The 21,635-nt window shown below is 37.9% G+C and overlaps 1 protein-coding gene across 1 annotated transcript; it reads right to left on the bottom strand.

Moving 5' to 3' along the window:
• Positions 1–20,543, bottom strand: NME5 (NME/NM23 family member 5). Its single transcript, XM_086719290.1, has 6 exons — positions 20,332–20,543; positions 19,595–19,768; positions 11,488–11,693; positions 10,723–10,823; positions 4,016–4,134; positions 1–233 (listed from the first exon to the last, which is right to left on the bottom strand). Exons 2-6 carry the CDS (start codon positions 19,721–19,723, stop codon positions 153–155), a joined length of 636 nt encoding a protein of 211 aa, XP_086575416.1. The 5' UTR covers positions 19,724–19,768; positions 20,332–20,543; the 3' UTR covers positions 1–152.
• Positions 20,544–21,635: the final 1,092 nt, after the last annotated feature.

Raw genomic sequence — 21,635 nt, 5'->3', positions numbered from 1 at the left:
ATCTTATGCACAAAACACATTCTTTTAAAACTTATAAAGACAATTTATTTCACATGCAGTTACTTAAACCCTTAGGAAGGTTTGTTTCTTTTATAGTAGAAGCGTGTCTTTTACATTAAGATAGTGATTTGTCCTTGGGGAACTTTATTTTACTAAAGTTCTTCTGCAGTTGGATTGTGACAAAGCTTTGGTTTGTTGGGATTATTTTTCAGCAGCCAATCAGCTAGCCAAATCTATGGAAAAAAGAAAAAAACTCTTAAGTTAATAAACATTTAATTATAAATACTATAAATAACAAATACTACGAATAGTATAAATATACTATATAAACATACACTACAAATAATATAAATATGTACTATAGCAATTTATTTGTTGTTAAGTAGGCTTCACGCCCAGTGCAGAGTCCAACATGGGGTTCCAACTCACAACCATGAGATCAAGACCTGAGTGGAGATCAAGAGTCAGATGCTCTTTTGCTAAGTTTATTTATTTATTTTGAGAGAGAGAGAGAGAGAGAATAACCATGTGCACATGTGAATGGGGGAAGGGGCAGAGAGAGAGGGAGAGAGAGAATCCCAAGCAGGCTCTGCACTGTCAGCACAGAGCCCTACATAGGGCTGAAACTCATGAACCGTGAGATCATGACCTGAGCTGAAACCAAGAGCCAGATGCTTAAGCCAATGAGGCACCCACATGCCTATATCAATTTAAAACCTAGTACTATATCAATTTAAAACCTAGCTTTCAAAATCACTCTAAGAATGAGAAAATGACTACTAAAAAATTAAAACATTAAGTTTTATATTATGCAAGATTATCAAGTAGAGATCCAAACTGGCAAAGAAGTAAAACTATTTCCTTTTACAGGTGACATAATCCTATATATAGAAAATCCCAAAGAATCCACAAGAAAGTTACTACAACTAATAAATGAATTTGGTCATTGTTGAATCCAGACAAGATGACTTCAAAGACCATGTTTAGTAAATGGAACCAGAGGTATCTTTTTCTTTTCTTTACATTGTTCAGTAGTTTCAGGTTTCTTACTAAATAAACAGATGTTATTGTCACAATGAAAAGGAATTATTAAAGAAATAACCTAGGGGTGCCTAGGTGGCTCAGGTGGTTTGAGTGTTGGACTCTTAATTTTGGCTCAGGTCATGATCTCACAGTTCATGGGATAGACCCCCATCAGGCTCTGCGCTGCCAGCACAGATCCTGCTTGGGATTCTCTCTGTCCTTCTTTCTCTGCCCCTCTCCTGTGCACATGTGCATACACTCTCTCTCTTAAAATAAGTAAACATTTAAAAAAAGTAAAATGTCCTGCCTAGGGGCACCTGGTTGGCTTAGTCGATAGAGTGTGTGACTCTTGATCTCAAGGGTCGTAAGTTCAAGCCCTACGTTGGATGTAGAGATTACTTAAAATAAGTAAATATAATATAATAAAAAAAGAAATATCGTTTGTTTTTTGTAAAAGTGACAAAATTAGTAGGAGAAATTAAATCTTTGTCTTCCAAAGGGGATTCCCTTTGAGAATGGTAACAGAGGCTAGAGATAACTAGTTTATCAGGGCTGGTATTGAAATAACCTTCCCAGGGGCACCTGGGTGGCTCAGTCAGTTAAGTGTCTGACTTTGGCTCAGGTCAAGATCTTGCACTCCATGAGTTTGAGCCCCGTGTCAACACAGAACCAGGAGCCTGCTTTGGATTCTGTCTCTGTCTCCCTCTGCCCCTCCCCCACTCATACTCTGTCTCTCACTCTCAAAAATAAAATATACATTAAAATTTTTTTTTAATTTTTAAAAATGTTTTTATTTATTTTTGATACACAGAGAGACAGAGCATGAGCAGGGGAGGGGCAGAGAGAGAGGGAGACACAGAATCTGAAGCAGGCTCCAGGCTCTGAGTTGTCAGCACAGAGCCCGATGCAGGACTCGAACTCACAAGCTGTGAGATCATGACCTAAGCTGAAGTCAGACTCCCAACGGACTGAGGCACCCAGGTGCCCCCCAAAATATTTTTTAAATAACCTTTCCTGAGTTGCCTGGAGGGCTCAGTGGTAAGATCATGCCACTCTTGATCTTGGGGTTGTGAGTTCAAGCCCCACGTTGGGCACAGAGCTTACTTTAAAAAAATAAACACAGGGGTGCCTGGGTGGCTCAGTTGGTTAAGCGTCTGACTTCGGCTCAGGTCATGATCTTATAGTCTGTGAGTTCAAGCCCTGCGTGGGGCTCTGTGCTGACAGCTCAGAGCCTGGAGCCTGCTTCACATCCTGTGTCTCCCTCTCTCTCTGCCCCTTCCCTGCTCATGCTCTGTCTCTGTCTCAAAAATAAAATAAACATTAAAAAAAAAAATTAAAAAAATTAAAAAAAATAAATAAACACAGTAAAATAACCTTTCCTCATTATCTCTGAGTCTTCAAATGAGTGAGAGTACCTGTAAAGAAGGAACCAGGAAGACATTTGGCCCTTGACAAGCACCCTAGTTCCTCCTATCCAACCATTCTTTCACCTGACTGAGCAGTAATGAAGTATCTAGGGATGTGAACAAATATAAATTTTCTAAGGGTGCCTGGGTGGCTCAGTTGGTCCGACTCTTAGTTTCAGCTCAGGTTATGATCTTAAAATTTATGGGTTTGATCAAGCCCTGGGTCAGGCTCCATGCTGACAGCACAGAGCCTGCTTGGGATTCTCTCTCCCTCTCTACTTCCCCCCACTAGCTCTGTCTCTCTTTCAAAATAAATAAATAAACATTAAAAAAAGTTTTCTATGAAAAAAAGTTAGATATCATTAAAAATAAAAATGTTGAGAGGCATTTGGGTGGCTCAGTTGGTTAAGCATCCGACTCTTGATCTCAGCTCAGGTATCGATCTCAGGGTCATGAGTTCAAGTCCCACGTTGGGCTCCCTGCTGGGCACGAAGCCTACTTTAAAAAAAATAATTTAAAAAATAATTTTGAATGTATTTAAATATATATCTAATTTTATCATGTGATTATATAAATCATACACAAAAACAATGCTCTGTAATTAAAGGATGCAGTATTGAAAATGTATTTAGAAACAATGTTTTTTCTTTGTTTTGTTGGAACAATTTTTTAAAAATTTTTTTATTATTTTTTTTAATGTTTACTTATTTCTGAGATACAGAGAAGCAGAGCATGAGTGGGGGAGCAGCAGAGAGAGAGGGAGACACACAATCAGAAGCAGGCTCCAGGCTCTGAGCTGTCAGCACAGAGCCCAATGCGGGGCTCGAACTCACAAACCGTGAGATCATGACCTGAGCTGAAGTCAGTTGCTCAACCGACTGAGCCACCCAGGTGCCCCATTTTTTAAATTTTTTAATGTTTATTTATTCTTTTTTTTTTTTTTTAATTTTTTTTTCAACTTTTTTTATTTATTTTTGGGACAGAGAGAGACAGAGCATGAACGGGGGAGGGGCAGAGAGAGAGGGAGACACAGAATCGGAAACAGGCTCCAGGCTCTGAGCCATCAGCCCAGAGCCTGATGCGGGGCTCGAACTCACGGACCGCGAGATCGTGACCTGGTTGAAGTCGGACGCTTAACGGACTGCGCCACCCAGGCGCCCCAATGTTTATTTATTCTTTAAATTTTTTAATGTTTATTTATTTTTTTTTTTTTTGAGAGAGAGAGTGCAAGCAAGAGTGGGGGAGGGGCAGAGAAAGAGGGAGACACAGGACCCAAAGCAGGCTACAGGTTCCCAGCTGTCAGCAGAGAGCCTGATGCAGGGCTTGAACCCATGAACTGAGAGATCATGACCTGAGCAGAAGTCGGATGCATAACCGACTGAGCCACCTAGGTGCCCCTAAAAACAATATTTTTTAAGAAGTAAAACACAGTAAGAGAATAAGTAATCCAAAGTTATACATAAGGGAGTATCTAAAATGTATAAGAGACAGTTCTTAAAATGCTCATTCACTGTTTCAAAAAATTTAATGTTTAAAATATTAAAACTATAGACAATTTCTTTAGAGTGAATAAAAACATTTCTTACAAAAGGATCTGCTGGTTTCTCCTTACAAAGGGCTGTGAGTCCTTTAAGCAGAGTTGGTGTTACATATAAATTTAAATAGTCCTTAGCAGCTTGTAAAACTGGAATAGGCTCAATAATCACTGTAAACCAAATGTATTCCCATTAAAATTAATACAAATGATGAAATATTATATAATCATTACAAAAGAAGAAATTTTAGTGGCATGATACTTACAAAGTTTTTTTTAAAAAAAGGAAACAAAACTAGAATATAGCATACATAGTTTGTTCAAAAACACATAAGCACACACAGAGAAATAATAAGACTATATAAGACAGGCAAGAAACATACCAAAATGCTAACAGTGATCGTGTATAAAGTTCTGATTATGTTTTCTACTATATCCTTGGCTGCATTTCCATTTCCATATTTTTTATAGTAAATATCACAATGGACAATGTCATGAAAAAGAAAAATATGAATATCATGTAAAATCTAGGAGATTAATTAATTCCAACAATTAATTGCTGCCAACAAAATGGCAGGCACTTTACAAAGTGGTATAGATATAACGGTGTACATGTATTTCTTGTTCTCTTATAGACTACTGAATATACACATAAAATCTATTTGTGTCTACGTAATATATATTAACACTCCTGCTTATTTTTCAAGTTTTTAAATAAATTATATAACATATAGGAAAGTTTTAGTCTTTTTAGCTTTGTTTGAACACTATGTAAGTCAATCAGACTCGTAGTACCAAAGAATATATTTATACAAGGAAGAATGTAGTTTACAGTCTTAAGTCTTTTGAGGATGACCTCCATTAATGTGCAACTTTCAATAAAGATGGGGATGCAAAGCTACTGGTCTCACATGTTCAGATCTAAATCGTTACTGGCCCAAGGAAAAAGAGGGTGGGAAGACAGATTTCTGTGTGACTAGTATATGGGCTCAATCTCAATGAGAGATACAACTAACAACAGGAGAGTCCTTTGCCAGGATGGCAGGTAAAGCTAGAAAACATCACAAAGGATTGGAATAAAAAGTTCCTTTCCTATTAGTCTCATTATAGCACTCTTTTTTGTACTGATTGTTGTAATAATTTTTAGTTACATAAATATTTAAGTTTATTTTTGAAGTGGGGTGGGAGGTTACAAGAGCTTATGTGTGTGCATAGGGGAGAGGCAGAGAGAGAGGGAGACAGAGAATCCCAAGCAGACTCCTCACTGTCAGTGTAGAGCCTGACATGGGGCTTGAACTCACATACCGTGAGATTATGAGATTATAACCGGAGCCAAAATCAAGAGCTGGAGTGAATGAGCCACCCAGGTCCCCCTCCCCAGTGATTAATTATGTTTTAACACTTTTTCATGTGCTTATCAGCCATTCATATATCTTTCGCGAAATGTTTATTCAAATCTTTTACGTGTTTTTTTTTTTTTTAATTTTTAAGGTTTTATTATTTATTTGTTTATTTATTTTAGAGAGAGCAAGAGCATGCACATTTAGGAGTGGAGCAGTGGGAAAGAGAGAACCTCAAGCAGGCTCCAGGTTCAGCACAGAGCCTGATGTGGGGCTGGACCTCATGACCCTGAGCTGAAATCAATAGTTGGATGCTCAACTGACTGAGCCACCCAGGCGCCCCTGAAAGGTTTTATTTTTTTTTTAATTTTTTTTTTTCCAACGTTTTTATTTTATTTTTGGGACAGAGAGAGACAGAGCATGAATGGGGGAGGGGCAGAGAGAGAGGGAGACACAGAATCAGAAACAGGCTCCAGGCTCCGAGCCATCAGCCCAGAGCCTGACGCGGGGCTCGAACTCACGGACCGCGAGATCGTGACCTGGCTGAAGTCGGACGCTTAACTGACTGCGCCACCCAGGCGCCCCGAAAGGTTTTATTTTTAAGTACTCTCCACACCCAATGTGGGGCTTGAACTCACAATGCTGAGGTCAAGAGTCACATGCTCTACTGACTAAGCCAGCCAGGTGCCTCTGCCTGATTTTTAATTGCCTGCCTTCTTTTTACTGAATTGTAAGAGTTCTTCATAAATTCTAGATACAAGTCTTTTATTTCATAAGATTTGCAAATATTTCTTATCACACTCTGTGGCTAATCTTTCCAATATTTTTAATGATGGCTTTTGAAACATAAAATCTTTTAATTTTGATGTAGTCTAATTTATCAGTATTGTCTTTTATGGATCATGTTTTGAGGTCATATGCAAAAATCCTTTGTCCAACTCAAGGTCATGAAGATTTTCCATGTTTTCTTCTAGATATTTTTAGCCCTTATGCTTAGGTCTATGATCCATTGTTGTTAAGTTCTCTAATTGGTAAGAAAAGAGGATCTGAGTTCTTTCTCTTTTTTGGCATGAGGATATTCAGTTATCTTATCATCATTTGTTGAAAAAGACTATCTTTTCCCCATCAAATTGTCTAGGCACTTTTGTTGAAAGTCAATTGACCATAAACGTATTTATGTAAGTGTTTATTCCTAGATTCTTAATTCTGTTTCATTGATTAATATGACTCATACAATACTGCCTTAGTTACTGTGGTCTCATAGTAAGTTTTGGGTTTTTTTGAGTTTATTTATTTATTTTGAGAGAGAGAGAGAGAGAGAACAGGGGACAGGCAGAGAGAGAGGGAGAGTGAATCCCAAAAATTTCTGCACTGACAGCGCAGAGCCCAATGTGGAGTTGGAACCCCTGAACTGTGAGATCAAGACCTGAGCCAAAATCAAGAGTCCAACACCTAATTTGACTGAGCCACCCTCATAGTAAGTTTTGAAATCAGGTTAGTGGAAGCTATCAAACTTTGTTCTTTTTGAAAATTGTTTTAGCTTGTCTAGATCTTTTGCAATTATATATACATTTTTTAATGTTTATTTATTTCTGAGACAGAGGGAGAGCATGAGTGGGGGAGGGGCAGAGAGAGAGGGGGACACAGAATCCGAAGCAGGCTCCAGGCTCTGAGCTGTCAACACAGAGCTCGATGCGGGACTCGAACTCAAAGATTGTGAGATCACGACCTGAGCCAAAGTCAGACACTCAACCGACTGAGCCATCCAGGTGCCCACAATTACATATACATTTTAAAGTCAGCTTATCAACTTCTACATAAAAGAATGCATGGATTTTGACAGGGATTGCATTAATTGATCAATTTGGAGAGAAATGCCATCTTGACAACATTGACTCTTCTGATACATCAACGTGTGAGGTCTATTCATCTTAGATAGTCTTTGATTTCTTTCAGTAATGTTTTGTGCTTTTCATTGTACAAGAATTTGTACTTCTTTTGTTAAGCTTATTCCTAAGTATTTTATTATTTATTTAATTCCAGTATAATTAATATACAGTGTATTATATTAGTTTCAGGTGTACAATATAGTGATTCAACAATTCTATATACTACTCAGTGTTCATCAAAACAAGTGTACTCTTAATCCCCACCACCTATTTCACCCAACACCCCACCCAGCTACCCTCTGGTAACCATCAGTTTCTTCTCTCTTTTTTTTGTTGTTGTTCTCTATTTTTAAGAGTCTAATTTTTTTTGTCTCTTTTTTTTCTTTGTTCATTTTGTTTTGTAAATCCCACCTATGAGTGAAATAGTATTTTATTTTTTTATGCTATTGTGAATGAAATTATTTCCTTAACTTTAGTTTTGGATTGTTCCTACCTCATCTATTTTTGCTGACCATTTATTATTTGTCTCTAGCAACTAGGGCCGGATGGATTAATGTGAAGATAAAGAATCTTTTCATGTTTCTTACAGAGATGAACCTTCATTGAACTTTTTGAAGCTTTCTAATAATATTTATAGTTTATACACTGCATTGCATATTTATTTTCATAGATTTTTAATATGTGATCATTTTGAGAGCAGGGACATATTCATCTTTGTATTTCTGGCATATAGTAGGTAATACAATAAACTTGTTGAAGCAATGGAATGTAACAAAACTTTGAGTTAGCCATCTCAAATCAAAGGGAAGCAAACTATATTTTTCAAAGGTTAGGAACATGTCTTTGAATATCTTTATAACTTGCTTGAGTGACTCATCATACTGAGTTTTGCACATAGTTCTTTTCATTTTTTTTAATGTTTATTTTATTTATCTTGAGAGAGCATGTAAGCAGGGGAGGAGCAGAAAGAGAGGGAGAGAGAGAGAACCCCAAGCAGGCTCCACACTGTGGTGCAGAGCCCAATGTGAGACCCAAACCCAGAAACCACAATATCATTACCTGAGCCCAAACCAAGAGCCAGATGCTTAACTGACTGAGTCACCTAGGCATCCCACTGCACATAGTTCTTGAGTGACTGGTAAGCAAGAGGGAGCTCATATCCTAACTGAGAATTTACTCCAGAGAGCTTCACATTCTCACAGCAAAAGATCTGCAACATGGTAGGTAATTAATCTTTATATTTATCCTGCAACAGCTGCTTCTCAAATGTCTGACTTTATCTTGTAAACTCATGTCTAGAGGACTAAGTAATGGTAAAATCAAAAGCAATCTAAAATAACAATTGAGGAATATAATCCTATGAGTAAGAAGAGCTTTCAAAAAAAGGACTAGAAAAACAAAACAATAATAGGAGTTAATATTTGAGCACAGATGCACAACACATTTTAAGAATTTTATATATATATATGTATACATTTAACCCTAACAATATCCCTATTAGGTAGGAAGGTACTAATCCATTTGCATTTGACTGATGAGAAGAGAAAGACTCACAGAGAGGTTAGATATCTGGAGCCAGAAGAAAAGTCTAATTCGTTAGTACCTAGACTAAATCTAAGTACTATCACATTAAAAAGACATTTCATGGGGGCACCAGTTGGCTCAATCATCAGAACATGTGACTCTTGATCTCAGGGTCGTGAGTTTAAGCCCCACATTGGACATGAAACCTACTTAAAAAAATAAAGGGGGGCAGGGTGTGGGTGGCTCAGTCAGTTCAGTGTCTGACTTCAGCTCAGGTCATGATCTCTCAGTTCTTGAAATCGAGCCCCATATTGGGCTCTGTGCTGACAGCTCAGAGCCTGGAGCCTGTTTCAGATTCTGTGACTCCCTTTCTTTCTGCCTCTCCCCTGATTGCTCTTACTCTGTGTCTCTGTCTCTCTCCTTCTCAAAAATAAATAAACATTTTTAAAAATTTGAAAAAAGGACATTTCATGTTTGAGATATAATTCAAAACAATATAGAAGATTGAGAAGTAGAAGCAGAGGTTATAGATGAAATAAGACTGACCAAAATTATTTAAATTGGGTGATAGTTTCATTAAGGGTTTATTATACTATTCTGTCTACTGTTGGTTATGTTTGGAGTTTTCTACAATAAACAATTCCAAAAAGATACCCTAATGGAAAGGATATGTGACAGAAATTAGTAAGAGTAAAATATATACAAATCCTTTTGGGTACAAATATCTATAAACAGGTGTTGTGGGGTGTCTGGCTGGCTCAGTTGGGCCCCATATTGGGCGTAGAGATTGCTTAAAAATAAAAAAGTAAAACAAAACAAAACAAACAAAAAAACACACCAGGTTTTGTTTAAGAATCAGGACTTTTAAAGTTCCAAGAGAGTTTTCAGTTTTCTTTGAATAAATCCTCCATAGAAAATACTGAGGAATAAGTCTAAATGACTTAAAAAAAAAATAGCCCAAAAATATTCTATGCTTCTCAATGCTGTAAGTTTTTTAAATGTTTATTTATTTTTGAGAAAGAGAGAGCTCACACAAGCGGGGGAGGGTCAGAGAGAATGGGAAACAGAGGATCTGAAGTGGGCTCTTCACTGACAGCAGAGAGCCCAATGCAGGGACCAGGGGCTCGAAGACACCAACCGTGAGATCATGACCTGACCTGAAGTGGGATGCTCAATTGACTGAGCTACTCAGGCACTCAAATGCTTTACATTTAAAAAAAGATGTTTATTTATTTTGAGAGAGAGAGAGAGAGAGAGAGAGAGAGAGGGCACGCATGAGCAGGGGACAGGCAGAGAGAGAGAGAGGGAGAGAGAAAAAGAATCCCAAGCAGACTCTGCACTGACAGATGGGGCTCCATCTCAGCAACCATGAGTCATGACCTGTGCCAATATCAAGACTTGAATGCTCAACCAAGGGAGCCACGCAGGTGCCCCTACAATTTTTTTCTGTACAACAGAAATCACCAAATTTTCTTCCTGATCTAAAAATATTACTGAAATAAACTAAAAACCTCAATGCTGTTCTTTATTATGCCCATTTCTAAAAGGTTTACAACATCCATAACAGGATGGAAAAAAAACATGGGCCTGAGAACTATTAATTTCACAACTGCACCAGTATTCATTAGGCAACCAGTAGAGAAAATGTTACATCTATCCTAATTTCCAAGGGAGATTCTTTTTTTCATGTGTAACAAACTTTACTGACTCATTAGGGATAACTTAAGGAATTGCAACAAAGGAGAAGAAAAACCCTAAATAGGGCTAGTCTAAGAGAAAAGATAAAAAAAGCAAACCCTTCTCAAAAGATTCCCTAGAGGGCACAATTTAGTTATGAGGGAAATAGTGAGTTTTCCATTTTTGGCTTCAGATTTTTAAGTAACTATAACTTGAAAATATGACAAAATATATTGGAGAAAACCCCTGCTATTTTTCTTTCCAGCTATATCACCCAAATAAAAGAAAAAGCAAACAATAGGAACATGCAATACTCATCGATAACTCACCTTCAGGAAACATGAATCGAATTTCTCTTTCTGCTGCAGCAAAGTCATTACTCCCATGAAGTGCATTCCTTAGGTCATCTGTGCCATAAATTGCCCTTAGACTAAAAGCAAGTTAGAGATGATAACCATCCAATGTGATATCCTTTCCTTACTCTTTACATATGCATTCTGCCCAGGAAATTTACAGAAGCATTGCCACTTCTCACATATATGTAAGTTTTAATCTATTTTGATTTTAAGCCTAAATCTATCTAGATGAGGGTCAAATATATTTAAATCTGCAGGAGAGATACACTGGGAAAATAGGAGTTCTCTGGGTTAAGAAGAGGTGGTGTTTTGTGAGAAGTGAAAAGGCAATGCATATTCAAAAGTGCAAGAATTCAATGTCCTCAAGTTCCCAAACTTTAATGATAATGCTGAAAATCTGGTTTTATGGCCCTCTATTACCAATATTATTTTAAATAGCCATGCCAATTTTCCTATGAAAAATCCCACTTCAGTGGCGGTTTGATTCAAGGATGAGAGAAGAATGAGGCTAATCAACCATAAATCAGACATTCCCTGAGGCCTTTTGTGGCATTTAGTATTAACACAGACATTTAAATAGCTACAGTGTAAAACTGACCCCCCTACCCCAACCAAAATACCAAAAAGTTGATTTAGGAAAACTTTCAAATGCAAAGACACTCCTATTATAATGAAATCAGTTTTTTGTTGTTGTTTTTTGTTTTTGTTGGATTCCTTTTTTCCCCCTAGGAAAGTTACCTGTCTGGGTGTGTCTCCTTAGCTACTAAGGTATTACTTGGTCCCAAAAGTTCTTTCCAGTAAGAGATGGCTTTATGTCTAGCTAATATCATGGCAACAAGTGGTCCAGAACTCATGTAAGCTGTCAAATTGGGGAAAAACATTTTCCCATACTGTTCCACATAAAAGTTACTACAGTGCTCAGGGCTGAGATGTAGTTTTCTTCTCTATAAGAAAAACAAAGTCAACAAAAGTATTTAAAATGACAATTCAATAATAACACATTGTCATTAGTAACTTGAAATTAATACTAATCTCATTACAAATTTGAGATTTTTGTATTATGAAGAAAGGGAGAGGGAAGAAAGTTAAATATAGGCTATAAATAAAATTCTATGTTATTTAACCAACCCTTGCTCACTGTTGATATGAATGTAAACTGGCGAAACCACTTGGAAAACAGTATGGAGGTCCATCAAAATATTAAAAATAAAACTACCATATGACCCAGATCAAGATGTCATATGGATCAAGTATGTGTATGTATGTTTGCATATATATTGTATATACACTTAAAAAAAATATATATATATATATAATGGAATATTAATCAGCCTTGAAAAGAATGAGATCTTGCCATTCTTGACAACGTGGATGGACCTAAAGGGTATTATGATAAGTGAAACAAGTTTGAGAAAGACAGATACCATGATTTCACTTACATGTGGAATCTAATAAAACAAATGAATAAACAAACAATAACATACTCTTAAATACAGAGAATAAACTGGTAGTTGCCAGGGGGTTGGGAGGGATGAGCAAAACAGATGAAGGGAATTAAGAGGTAGGAACTTCTAGTTACAAAATAAATCACAGAGATGAAAAGTACAGCATAGGGAAGAGAGTCAGTAAAATTGTAATAACCTGGTATGGTGACAGATGGTGACCACATTTACTGTGGTAAGCTCTGAGGGATGTACAGAATTGTCAAATCAGTATGTTGTACACCTGAAACTAATATAACATTGTATATTAATTACACTTAAATAAAAAAGAGCTATTTAACCTAAGAAAAACTATTCCTATTTGGCAGTCTCCTTCAATATATGGTTTGTTAATGATGAATTCAGCTTATCTCTTTAAAGTAAAAAGACTACTATCACCAATATTTTGTTAATATATACTTTGTATACATTGAAGTAACAAAATTAGATTTTAGAACATTCCAAATTCATCTTTTACCTATTTGTGTGATATTTTCTTATTTATTGTGAAACTTTCCTACATTATTTTAGGGAGCTGGTCTCATTATGGTACTTAGAAATAACACCCAGTATAATGACGCTATAAACAAGTTTTTCTCTTGAATGTGAAAATTGTGTATTTATTCTGGTTCTGCCATAAATATGTAGATTGACTGTGATGTTAAGAAAAAATAGTTGGTATTAAGTGTCTCAATTTGAAAGAATATAAATTGTTGAGGGCAAATAAACATTATTTTCTTCACAAATGAGACTATATGAATGAATCAGTAAAAATATCATAGAAGTCAGCCATTCTTCTGATTGGAGATCATCCTTCTCTAAAAGCAGCTATTTGAATGCTTTTTAAAAATCATCCATTAACGGGGCACATGGGTGGCTCAGGGGGTTGGGCATCCGACTCTTAGTTTCAGCTCAGGTCATGATCTCGTGGTTTGGGAGTTCAAGCCTTGCATCAGCACGGAGCCTGCTTAGAATGCTCTCTTTCTCCCTGCCTCTCCTCTGCTCATGCTCTCTCTCTCTCTCTCAAAAATAAATAAATAAACTTTAAAAAAATCATCCAATACTACTGTTTCTCAGTTCCACTAAAGGTGGACCATGAAGGAAAAGACTCAAAATATAAAAGAGGGATTCAAAGCCCTCATTAAGGAAAACTTCTGGCTAGAATAAAGATGATCAGAATGTGAATAAATCACTAGGTCAAAGCTACAAATCTCCATATTTAAGGCAGAGAGCTATCTTTCTAAAGTGGGTTAGATGTTCCTAAGAGTATAGTGTGAAATTTACCAAGTGATCTCTTAAAACTTTTTTTTTTTTTATTTTTTTTTTCAACGTTTATTTATTTTTGGGACAGAGAGAGACAGAGCATGAACGGGGGAGGAGCAGAGAGAGAGGGAGACACAGAATCGGAAACAGGCTCCGAGCCATCAGCCCAGAGCCTGACGCGGGGCTCGGACTCACAGACCGCGAGATCGTGACCTGGCCGAAGTCGGACGCTTAACCGACTGCGCCACCAGGCGCCCCAGTTCTCTTAAAACTTCTAATACTATCATGTATCCACAGGTTTCAGAAACTTGGCCAAACTGCCTAAAGCAAGAAATGGGAAGATGCTTACCTAGGTGGGTCAGCATTGCTGTAAACAGGCTCTACTGACAAACTTAACATTCTCACCAGCCAAGGATCAGCTACCACAAAACAGGTGCTTGGATCTGTTCTCATACTGAAATTCATATAGTCAAGAAAAAGAAACTCGAGAAATTATAAAACCGCCTGATTTAATATAATCCTTGATTCTTTATTTAAAATAAAGATATGTCAGTATTTGTGATTCTTATGCGTATTGGTATGGGGGGTTTGTTGCGGAGTTAAAAATAAAAATTTGATCTGTTAATTTTTTTTTTCAACGTTTATTTATTTTGGGGACAGAGAGAGACAGAGCATGAACGGGGGAGGGGCAGAGAGAGAGGGAGACACAGAATCGGAAACAGGCTCCAGGCTCTGAGCCATCAGCCCAGAGCCCGACGCGGGGCTCGAACTCCCGGACCGCGAGATCGTGACCTGGCTGAAGTCGGACGCTTAACCGACTGCGCCACCCAGGCGCCCCAAAAATTTGATCTGTTAAAATGTAAGCCCTTGTCACACACCCCTTAACAACCAAGGGAACCCACCTTCTGCAGGTGTGCCACCTAATGCAGCATACTTACAAAAATTAAGAGCTCCTTTTATTTTTTTAAGTTTATTTACTTTGTGAGAGAGGTGGGGGAGGGGCAGAGAGAGAGGGAGAGAGGAGAGAAATCCAACCAGGCTTTGCATACTCAGGGCAGAGCTCCATGTGGGGATCAAACGCAGGAACTGAGAGATCATAACCTAAGCCAAAATCAAGAGTCAGAAGCTTAACCGACTTAACCACCCAGGCACTCCAAGAGCTTTTTTTAAACTAAAATTGGGGGGCACCTGGGTGGTTCAGTCGGTTAAACGTCTGACTTTGGCTCAGGTCATGATCTCATGGTTTGTGAGTTCAAGCCTCACATTAAGCTTGCTGCTGTCATAGGCTCAGGATCCTATGTCCACCTCCAACTTGTACGCCCTCTTTCTCAAAAAATAAAGTGAAATTAATACTGAATCAGTAATTATATTGGTTGATTTAAAATTACATCGGGGCACCTGGTTGGCTTGGTCGGTGAAACACGCAACACTTGGTCTTGGGGATGTAAGGGTAAATATTTTCACAAAGAGAAGTAGTATTAAATGATATCAAAAAAGGAACCATTAGTTTCTAAAAGAAGAAAGACTGCCACCTACTGAAAGGATACATCATTTTTCAGAAGGTTTTCCCTAGATGGGACAAGAAAGCCTCAAGTTCAATGGACTCCCAACTACAATAAAGCCTGCTTTAAAAGCATTCAATACAAAGAATAAATACTATACAACTCTACTTACATGACACATCTAGAAAAGTCAAAGTCGGAGAGACAGAAAAAAACAGAATAGTGGTTACCAGAGGCTGAAAAGAGGGGTAAACAGAATGAGTGATTAATAAGCATTCTCAGTTTCAGTTGACAAAAATTCTGGAGATGGATAGTGGTGATGGCTGCACAACAAAGGGAATGTACATAATGGTACTGAACTGTACACCTAAAAATGGTGAAAATAGTAAATTTTATGTTGCGTATATTTTATCACAATTAAAACAAACAAAAAAAAGCATACAGTATACCAAGGCCTTCTTTGCTATGAAATTTACTGCTGATTGGGAAAGTGTTAAATATTACCATTCACACTAATTTTTCATTCATAATTTAATGCATACTTAAATTTTCACTAATTATTTTTACTAAAATTTTTTTTGTTTACTTTTGAGAGAAACAGAGACAGAGTATGAATGGGGGAGGCACAGAGATAGAGGGTGACAAAGAATCTGAAGTAGGTTCTAGGCTCTGAGCTGATACTTAACTGACTAAATCACCCAGGCACTGCCCTGGGTAACAGTTTTTAATCTCCTAGTGTTTCATTTGCAAATATTGGCAAACATGAATATATATTACTTTTTCTCTTTCTACCACACAAGATTTTTATACACTGCTCTGCATCTTATTTTTTCCATAGCAGGACACAAACAGGTTCCTCTTTTTTCATTCTACAATTAGCTGCACTGTATTCAATTTGGTGGTTTCACCAGAGTTTACTTAACTAATTCTTTTTCTAAAGACTTTTTTTCTTTTTTTTTCATTTTTTAAAATTTACATCCAAATTAGTTAGCATATAGTACAACAATTTCAAGAGTAGATTCCTTAGTGCCCCTTACCCATTTAGCCCATCCCCCCTCCCACAACTCCTCCCATAACCCTGTTTGTTCTCCATATTTATGAGTCTCTGCTGTTTTGTCCCCCTCCCTGTTTTTATATTATTTTTGTTTCCCTTCCCTTATGTTCATCTGTTTTATCTCTTAAAGTCCTCATATGAGTGAAGTCATATGATTTTTGTCTTTCTCTAATTTCACTTAGCATTATACCCTCCAGTTCCATCCACGTAGGTGTAAATGGAAAGATTTCACTCTTTTTGATTGCCGAGTAATACTCCATTGTATAGATATACCGCATCTTCTTTATCCATTCATCTATCGATGGACATTTGGGCTCTTTCCATACTTTGACTATTGTTGATAGTGCTGCTATAAACAAGGGGGAGCATGTGTCCCTTTGAAACAGCACACCTGTATCCTGTGGATAAATGCCTAGTAGTGCAATTGTTGGGTCATAGGGTAGTTCTATTTTTAGTTTTTTGAGGAACCTCCATACTGTTTTCCAGAGTGGCTGCACCAGCTTGCATTCCCATTTTTGAAAAAATTTTTTAATGTTTATTTATTTTTTGAGAGAGAGAGAGAGAGAGAGTGAGAGCATGAGTGGGGGAGGGGCAGAGAGCCGGGGAGACACAGAATCTGAAGCAGGCTCCAGGCTCCAAGTTGTCAGCACAGAGCCTGATGCAGGGCTTGAACCCATGAACCGTGAGATCATGACATGAGCGGAAGTCAGACACTTGACCAACTAAGCCACCCAGATGCCCCTCTAAATACTTTAAGTAATCTCTATATCCAACTGGGGTTTGAACTCACAACCCTGAGATCAAGAGTAGCATGCTCTACAGACTGAGCCAGCCAGATGCCCCTATTTAACCAATTTTCTAATGCTAGGTTATTTTTAATCTTTTGCTGGAAAATAAACAATACCACAAAAAATAACTTGTATACATATAATGTCATATTAATACATGGGTCACAGGAGGGATCCCCAGCATTAGAAGTGCTGAGTCAAAGGGTAGATGCATCTGTAATATTGATAGATAACTGCAAGTTTCCCTTCTATAGCGGTTGTGCCATTTACTTTTATATTTTTGCCAGATGGTATTTCAGGGCTGTTTTCATTTGCTTTTTCCTTATTAGAGATTGGTCATTTTTTCATATGTTTAAGATGCATTTGTTTTTCTTTTTCTGTGATCATCCACATGATCTATCCTTTTTTCTTTTAAAGTTTATTTTTGAGAGAGAGAGAGCACCAGTTAGTGAGGGGCAGAGAGAGAGTGAGAGAGAATCCTATGCAGACTGCACACTGACAGTGCCCGATGAGGAGCCTAAGCTCACCTAAAGCAGGGCTTGAATTCACAAACTGTGCGATCATGACTTGAGCCAAAGTCAGACACTCAACTGACTGAGCCAACCAGGCACCCCAACATGTTCTGCCCATTTTCAACTGAATTTTTATCTTTTTCTAGGAACTCTTTATGTATTAAGGAGATTAGCCCTTTGCCTATCATGAATTGCAAATCTTTTTTCTAAGTTTGTTATTTGCTTTTGACTTTGTTTATAATGTTTATTTAGCTATGCCAAAGTTTCCTATGTTTATAGTTGTATCAGTCTTTTCTTTTATGGCTCCTAGACAAGAAACCACAGTTAAAAAAAAAAAAAAAAAAAAAAGGCTGTCCTACTCCCAGAACAAAAAGAAACTTAAGCATCTTTTTTTCTACAGTTTATATGTTTAATACTAATTTTTATTTTTTTATTGTTTTTATTTATTTTTGAGAGAGAGAAAGCATGAGTAGGGGAGGGGCAGAGAAAGAGAGAGAGAGACAGAATCTGAAGCAAGCTCCAGGCTCTTAGCTGTCAGCACAGAGCCTGACTCAGGGCTAGAGCTCACGAGGCAAGAGATCATGATGTGAGCTGAAGTCAGACGCTTAACTGAGTCACCCAGGCAACCCTATGTTTAATTTTTAAATATTTAAATCTTAAATCCATTTGGAGTTTACCCTGCTATACACAGTATAATATTTGAATCCAACTTTTTTTTTAACGGTTACCGAATTTTCCTAACATTTATTATAAAGTTCTTAACCTGAGTCTTTTAAAAATATTAAATATTTTATTATACATTCCTGCACTTTTTCCTTATACTTTCTTGTACCATTCCTACACTGAACCTCTACGTATCCTCCTAAGCTTATCTGAAATTCCTCATCTTTCCTGAGGACTGAAATTTTCTTTTTTCTTTCATAAAACCCTGACAAAACAGACAATATGACACTGTAGAAATAAAAGAAAATTTAAAAATCCTGCAATTTTAAGTAGGGATGGTACAGAAAGGATTACTTAAAATATCCTGGGGCACCTGGGTAACTCAATTGATTGAGTGTCTGGCTCTTGATTTTGGCTCAGGTTATGATCTCACCACTGGTGAGATGGAGTCTTGCACCAGGCTGTGTACAGAGCCTGCTTGTGATTCTCTGTCTCCCTCTCTCAATCTCTCTCAAAAACAAATATTTTTAAAAATCCCATTATATTTGATGATAATCTTTTAAGTTTATTTATTTATTTTTAGAGAGAGAGGAAGAAAGAGCATGAGTGGGGGAGGTGCAGAGAGAGGGAGGATCTTGGGATCCACACTGTCAGCATGGAGACCAATGGAGGGCTTGAGCCCACAAACTGTGAAATCATGACCTGAGCTGAAATCAAGAGCTGGACATTAATCGACTGAGCCACCCAGGCACCCCTAATGATAATCTTTAACAACACTCCTTTTACATACATTTTCAAACCTCTAACAACTGCAGAATAAGTGTAAGGCTTAACACTTTAAATGTCTGTAATAATTGAAAAAGAAATTACCAACAGTCCATCAATTGAGGAACAAGTAAATAAAGTGTGGTTCATTCACACAGGGGAGTATTACACAGAAGTTAGGAAGAATGAGAGATTCAGGGGCGCCTGGGTGGCGCAGTCGGTTAAGCGTCCGACTTCAGCCAGGTCACGATCTCGCGGTCCGTGAGTTCGAGCCCCGCGTCGGGCTCTGGGCTGATGGCTCGGAGCCTGGAGCCTGTTTCCGATTCTGTGTCTCCCTCTCTCTCTGCCCCTCCCCCGTTCATGCTCTGTCTCTCTCTGTCCCAAAAATAAATAAACGTTGAAAAAAAAAAAAATTTAAAAAAAAAAAAAGAATGAGAGATTCAGATGTAATAACATGGAATGCTATGTAAGCAACTTTGTCAAGGGAAGAGAATTGTACTATCTCATGGAGGGAAATGTTTGTAAATGCATTGAAAAATTCTGAAAGGACAGAAAGCTTTAAGTAGTTGCCTTTCCCTGGAAACTGAAACTTGGGTGGGAGAGGAAGGTGGAGGAAAAAGGAATTTTAATTCTCATTTTAGATCCTTTTTGAGATGTGAAAAGCTTTTTAAAACACATATAACTTTTATACTTAAAATAAATGTTAAATTTAAAGCTAAATACTAGCAACTAAACAGGTTAACATGTTTACATAAACATTTAAAAAAGAAAAAAGGACAGAGAAGAAAAAAACAAGATCATTATGCCCAGAAGTTACCTGAACAATGGTGAATCCAGATCTGAGAATAATATCTTGTATCTCCTCCTCTTTGTCAACAATATCCGGTTTGATAATAGCCAGAGTTTTTTCTACATATATCTGAGGTGGGGGCATTGATATCTGCATTCTGCCTTTTCGATGTAAATTTAGGAGACTCTCCACAGGAATCAACTGCAATGACAGGCATCAACCCCACCCCAAATTTAATGTAATTGTGACTAAGAACAGAGTTATTAGGTGCTTGATTTTATTAACTTATAAAATTAGAAACTGCGGAGTCTTTGTCTATAAGCAGTGTCTTGATAATATGATACGAGGTAGTAGGGAGCCTGGCTGGTTCAGTTCCAGGAGCATGAGACTCTTGATTTCTGGGTGGTGGGTTTGAGCCTCAGGTAGGGTATAGAGATTAAACTAAACTACAACAAACAAACACCATTTCTCCTCTATGTCTAATTCATGCCCTTGGTTTTCCTAAGCGCTTTCCTTGAGGGGGAGAGGCAAGGGGCAGTCTGAAAGCCTGGGCCTGGCTCAGACGCTCAGGGTTGCAGGTGAAAACTCTGTTGGCCACTCTGCAGCAACTCTCTACTCTAGGGACAGGTAAGCAGCTTCGTTCCCACCCCTCCTGGAAGACCACACATAAGGTCTGGCTTGGTTAGAAACCAGGATCGCCAAATTGCAGTGCATTTCCAAAGTGTACTGCAGATTCTGAGCAAGGACCTCATCTATGCACTCACCCTAGTGCCTGCTCCTCTAGTGCCGCCGTAGCTTGTTGCTAGGAGACCTGAAGCACAGTTCAGGGATGGTGGCTGCACAGGGCCAATCCAGCAGAGGGCCAATCCAGCAGAGTGTATCACAGGCTCTGGCTGGTTTCTTTCTTCTTTTTTTTTTTTTTTTTAATTTTAGTATTTTTTAAATATGAAATTTATTGTCAAATTGGTTTCCATACAACACCCAGTGCTCATTCCAATCGGTGCCCTCAATACCCATCACCCATCTTCCCCTCCCTCCCACCCCCCATCAACCCTAAGTTTGTTCTCAGTTTTTAAGTCTCTTATGTTTTGGCTCCCTCCCTCTCTAACCTCTTTTTTTTTTTTTTTTTTTCCTTCCCCATGGTCTTCTGTTACAAGTTTCTCAGGATCCACATAAGAATGAAAACATATGGTATCTGTCTTTCTCTGTAGGACTTATTTCACTTAGCATCACGCTCTCCAGTTCCATCCACGTTGCTACAAAAAGCCCTATTTCATTCTTTCTCATTGCCACGTAGTATTCCATTGTGTATATAAACCACAGTTTCTTTATCCATTCATCAGTTGATGGACATTTAGACTCTTCCCATAATTTGGCTATTGTTGAAAGTGCTGCTATAAACATTGGGGTACAAATGCCCCTATGTATCAGCACTCCTGTATCCCTTAGGTAAATTCCTAGCAGTGCTATTGCTGGGTCATAGGGTAGATCTATTTTTAATTTTTTGAGGAACCTCCACACTTTCCAGAGCGGCTGCACCAGTTTGCATTCCCACCAACAGTGCAAGAGGGTTCCCGTTTCTCCACATCCTTGCCAGCATCTATAGTGTCCTGATTTGTTCATTTTAGCCACTCTGACTGGCGTGAGGTGGTATCTGAGTGTAGTTTTGATTTGTATTTCCCTGATGAGGAGTGATGTTGAGCATCTTTTCATATGTCTGTGGGCCATCTGGATGTCCTCTTTAGAGAAGTGTCTATTCATGTTTTCTGCCCATTTTTTCACTGGATTATTTGTTTTTCGGGTGTGGAGTTTGGTGAGCTCTTTATAGATTTTAGATACTAGCCCATTGTCCGATATGTCATTTGCAAATATCTTTTCCCATTCCGTTGGTTGCCTTTTAGTTTTCTTGATTATTTCCTTGGCAGTGCAGAAGCTTTTTATCTTCATGAGGTCCCAATAGTTCATTTTTGCTTTTAATTCTCTTGCCTTTGGGGATGTGTCAAGTAAGAAATTGCTGTGGCTGGTTTCTTTTATCCAACAGAGCATGCCAGCTTACAGGCATCTTTAT

Source organism: Puma concolor, chromosome A1, assembly GCF_028749965.1.
Source record: "Puma concolor isolate L17-30 chromosome A1, mPumCon1.1.hap2, whole genome shotgun sequence".
In the NCBI taxonomy this organism is placed as follows: Eukaryota; Metazoa; Chordata; class Mammalia; order Carnivora; family Felidae; genus Puma; species Puma concolor.
Note: the sequence above shows the minus strand (reverse complement) of the source record. Positions and strands in the feature narration are given on the sequence as shown.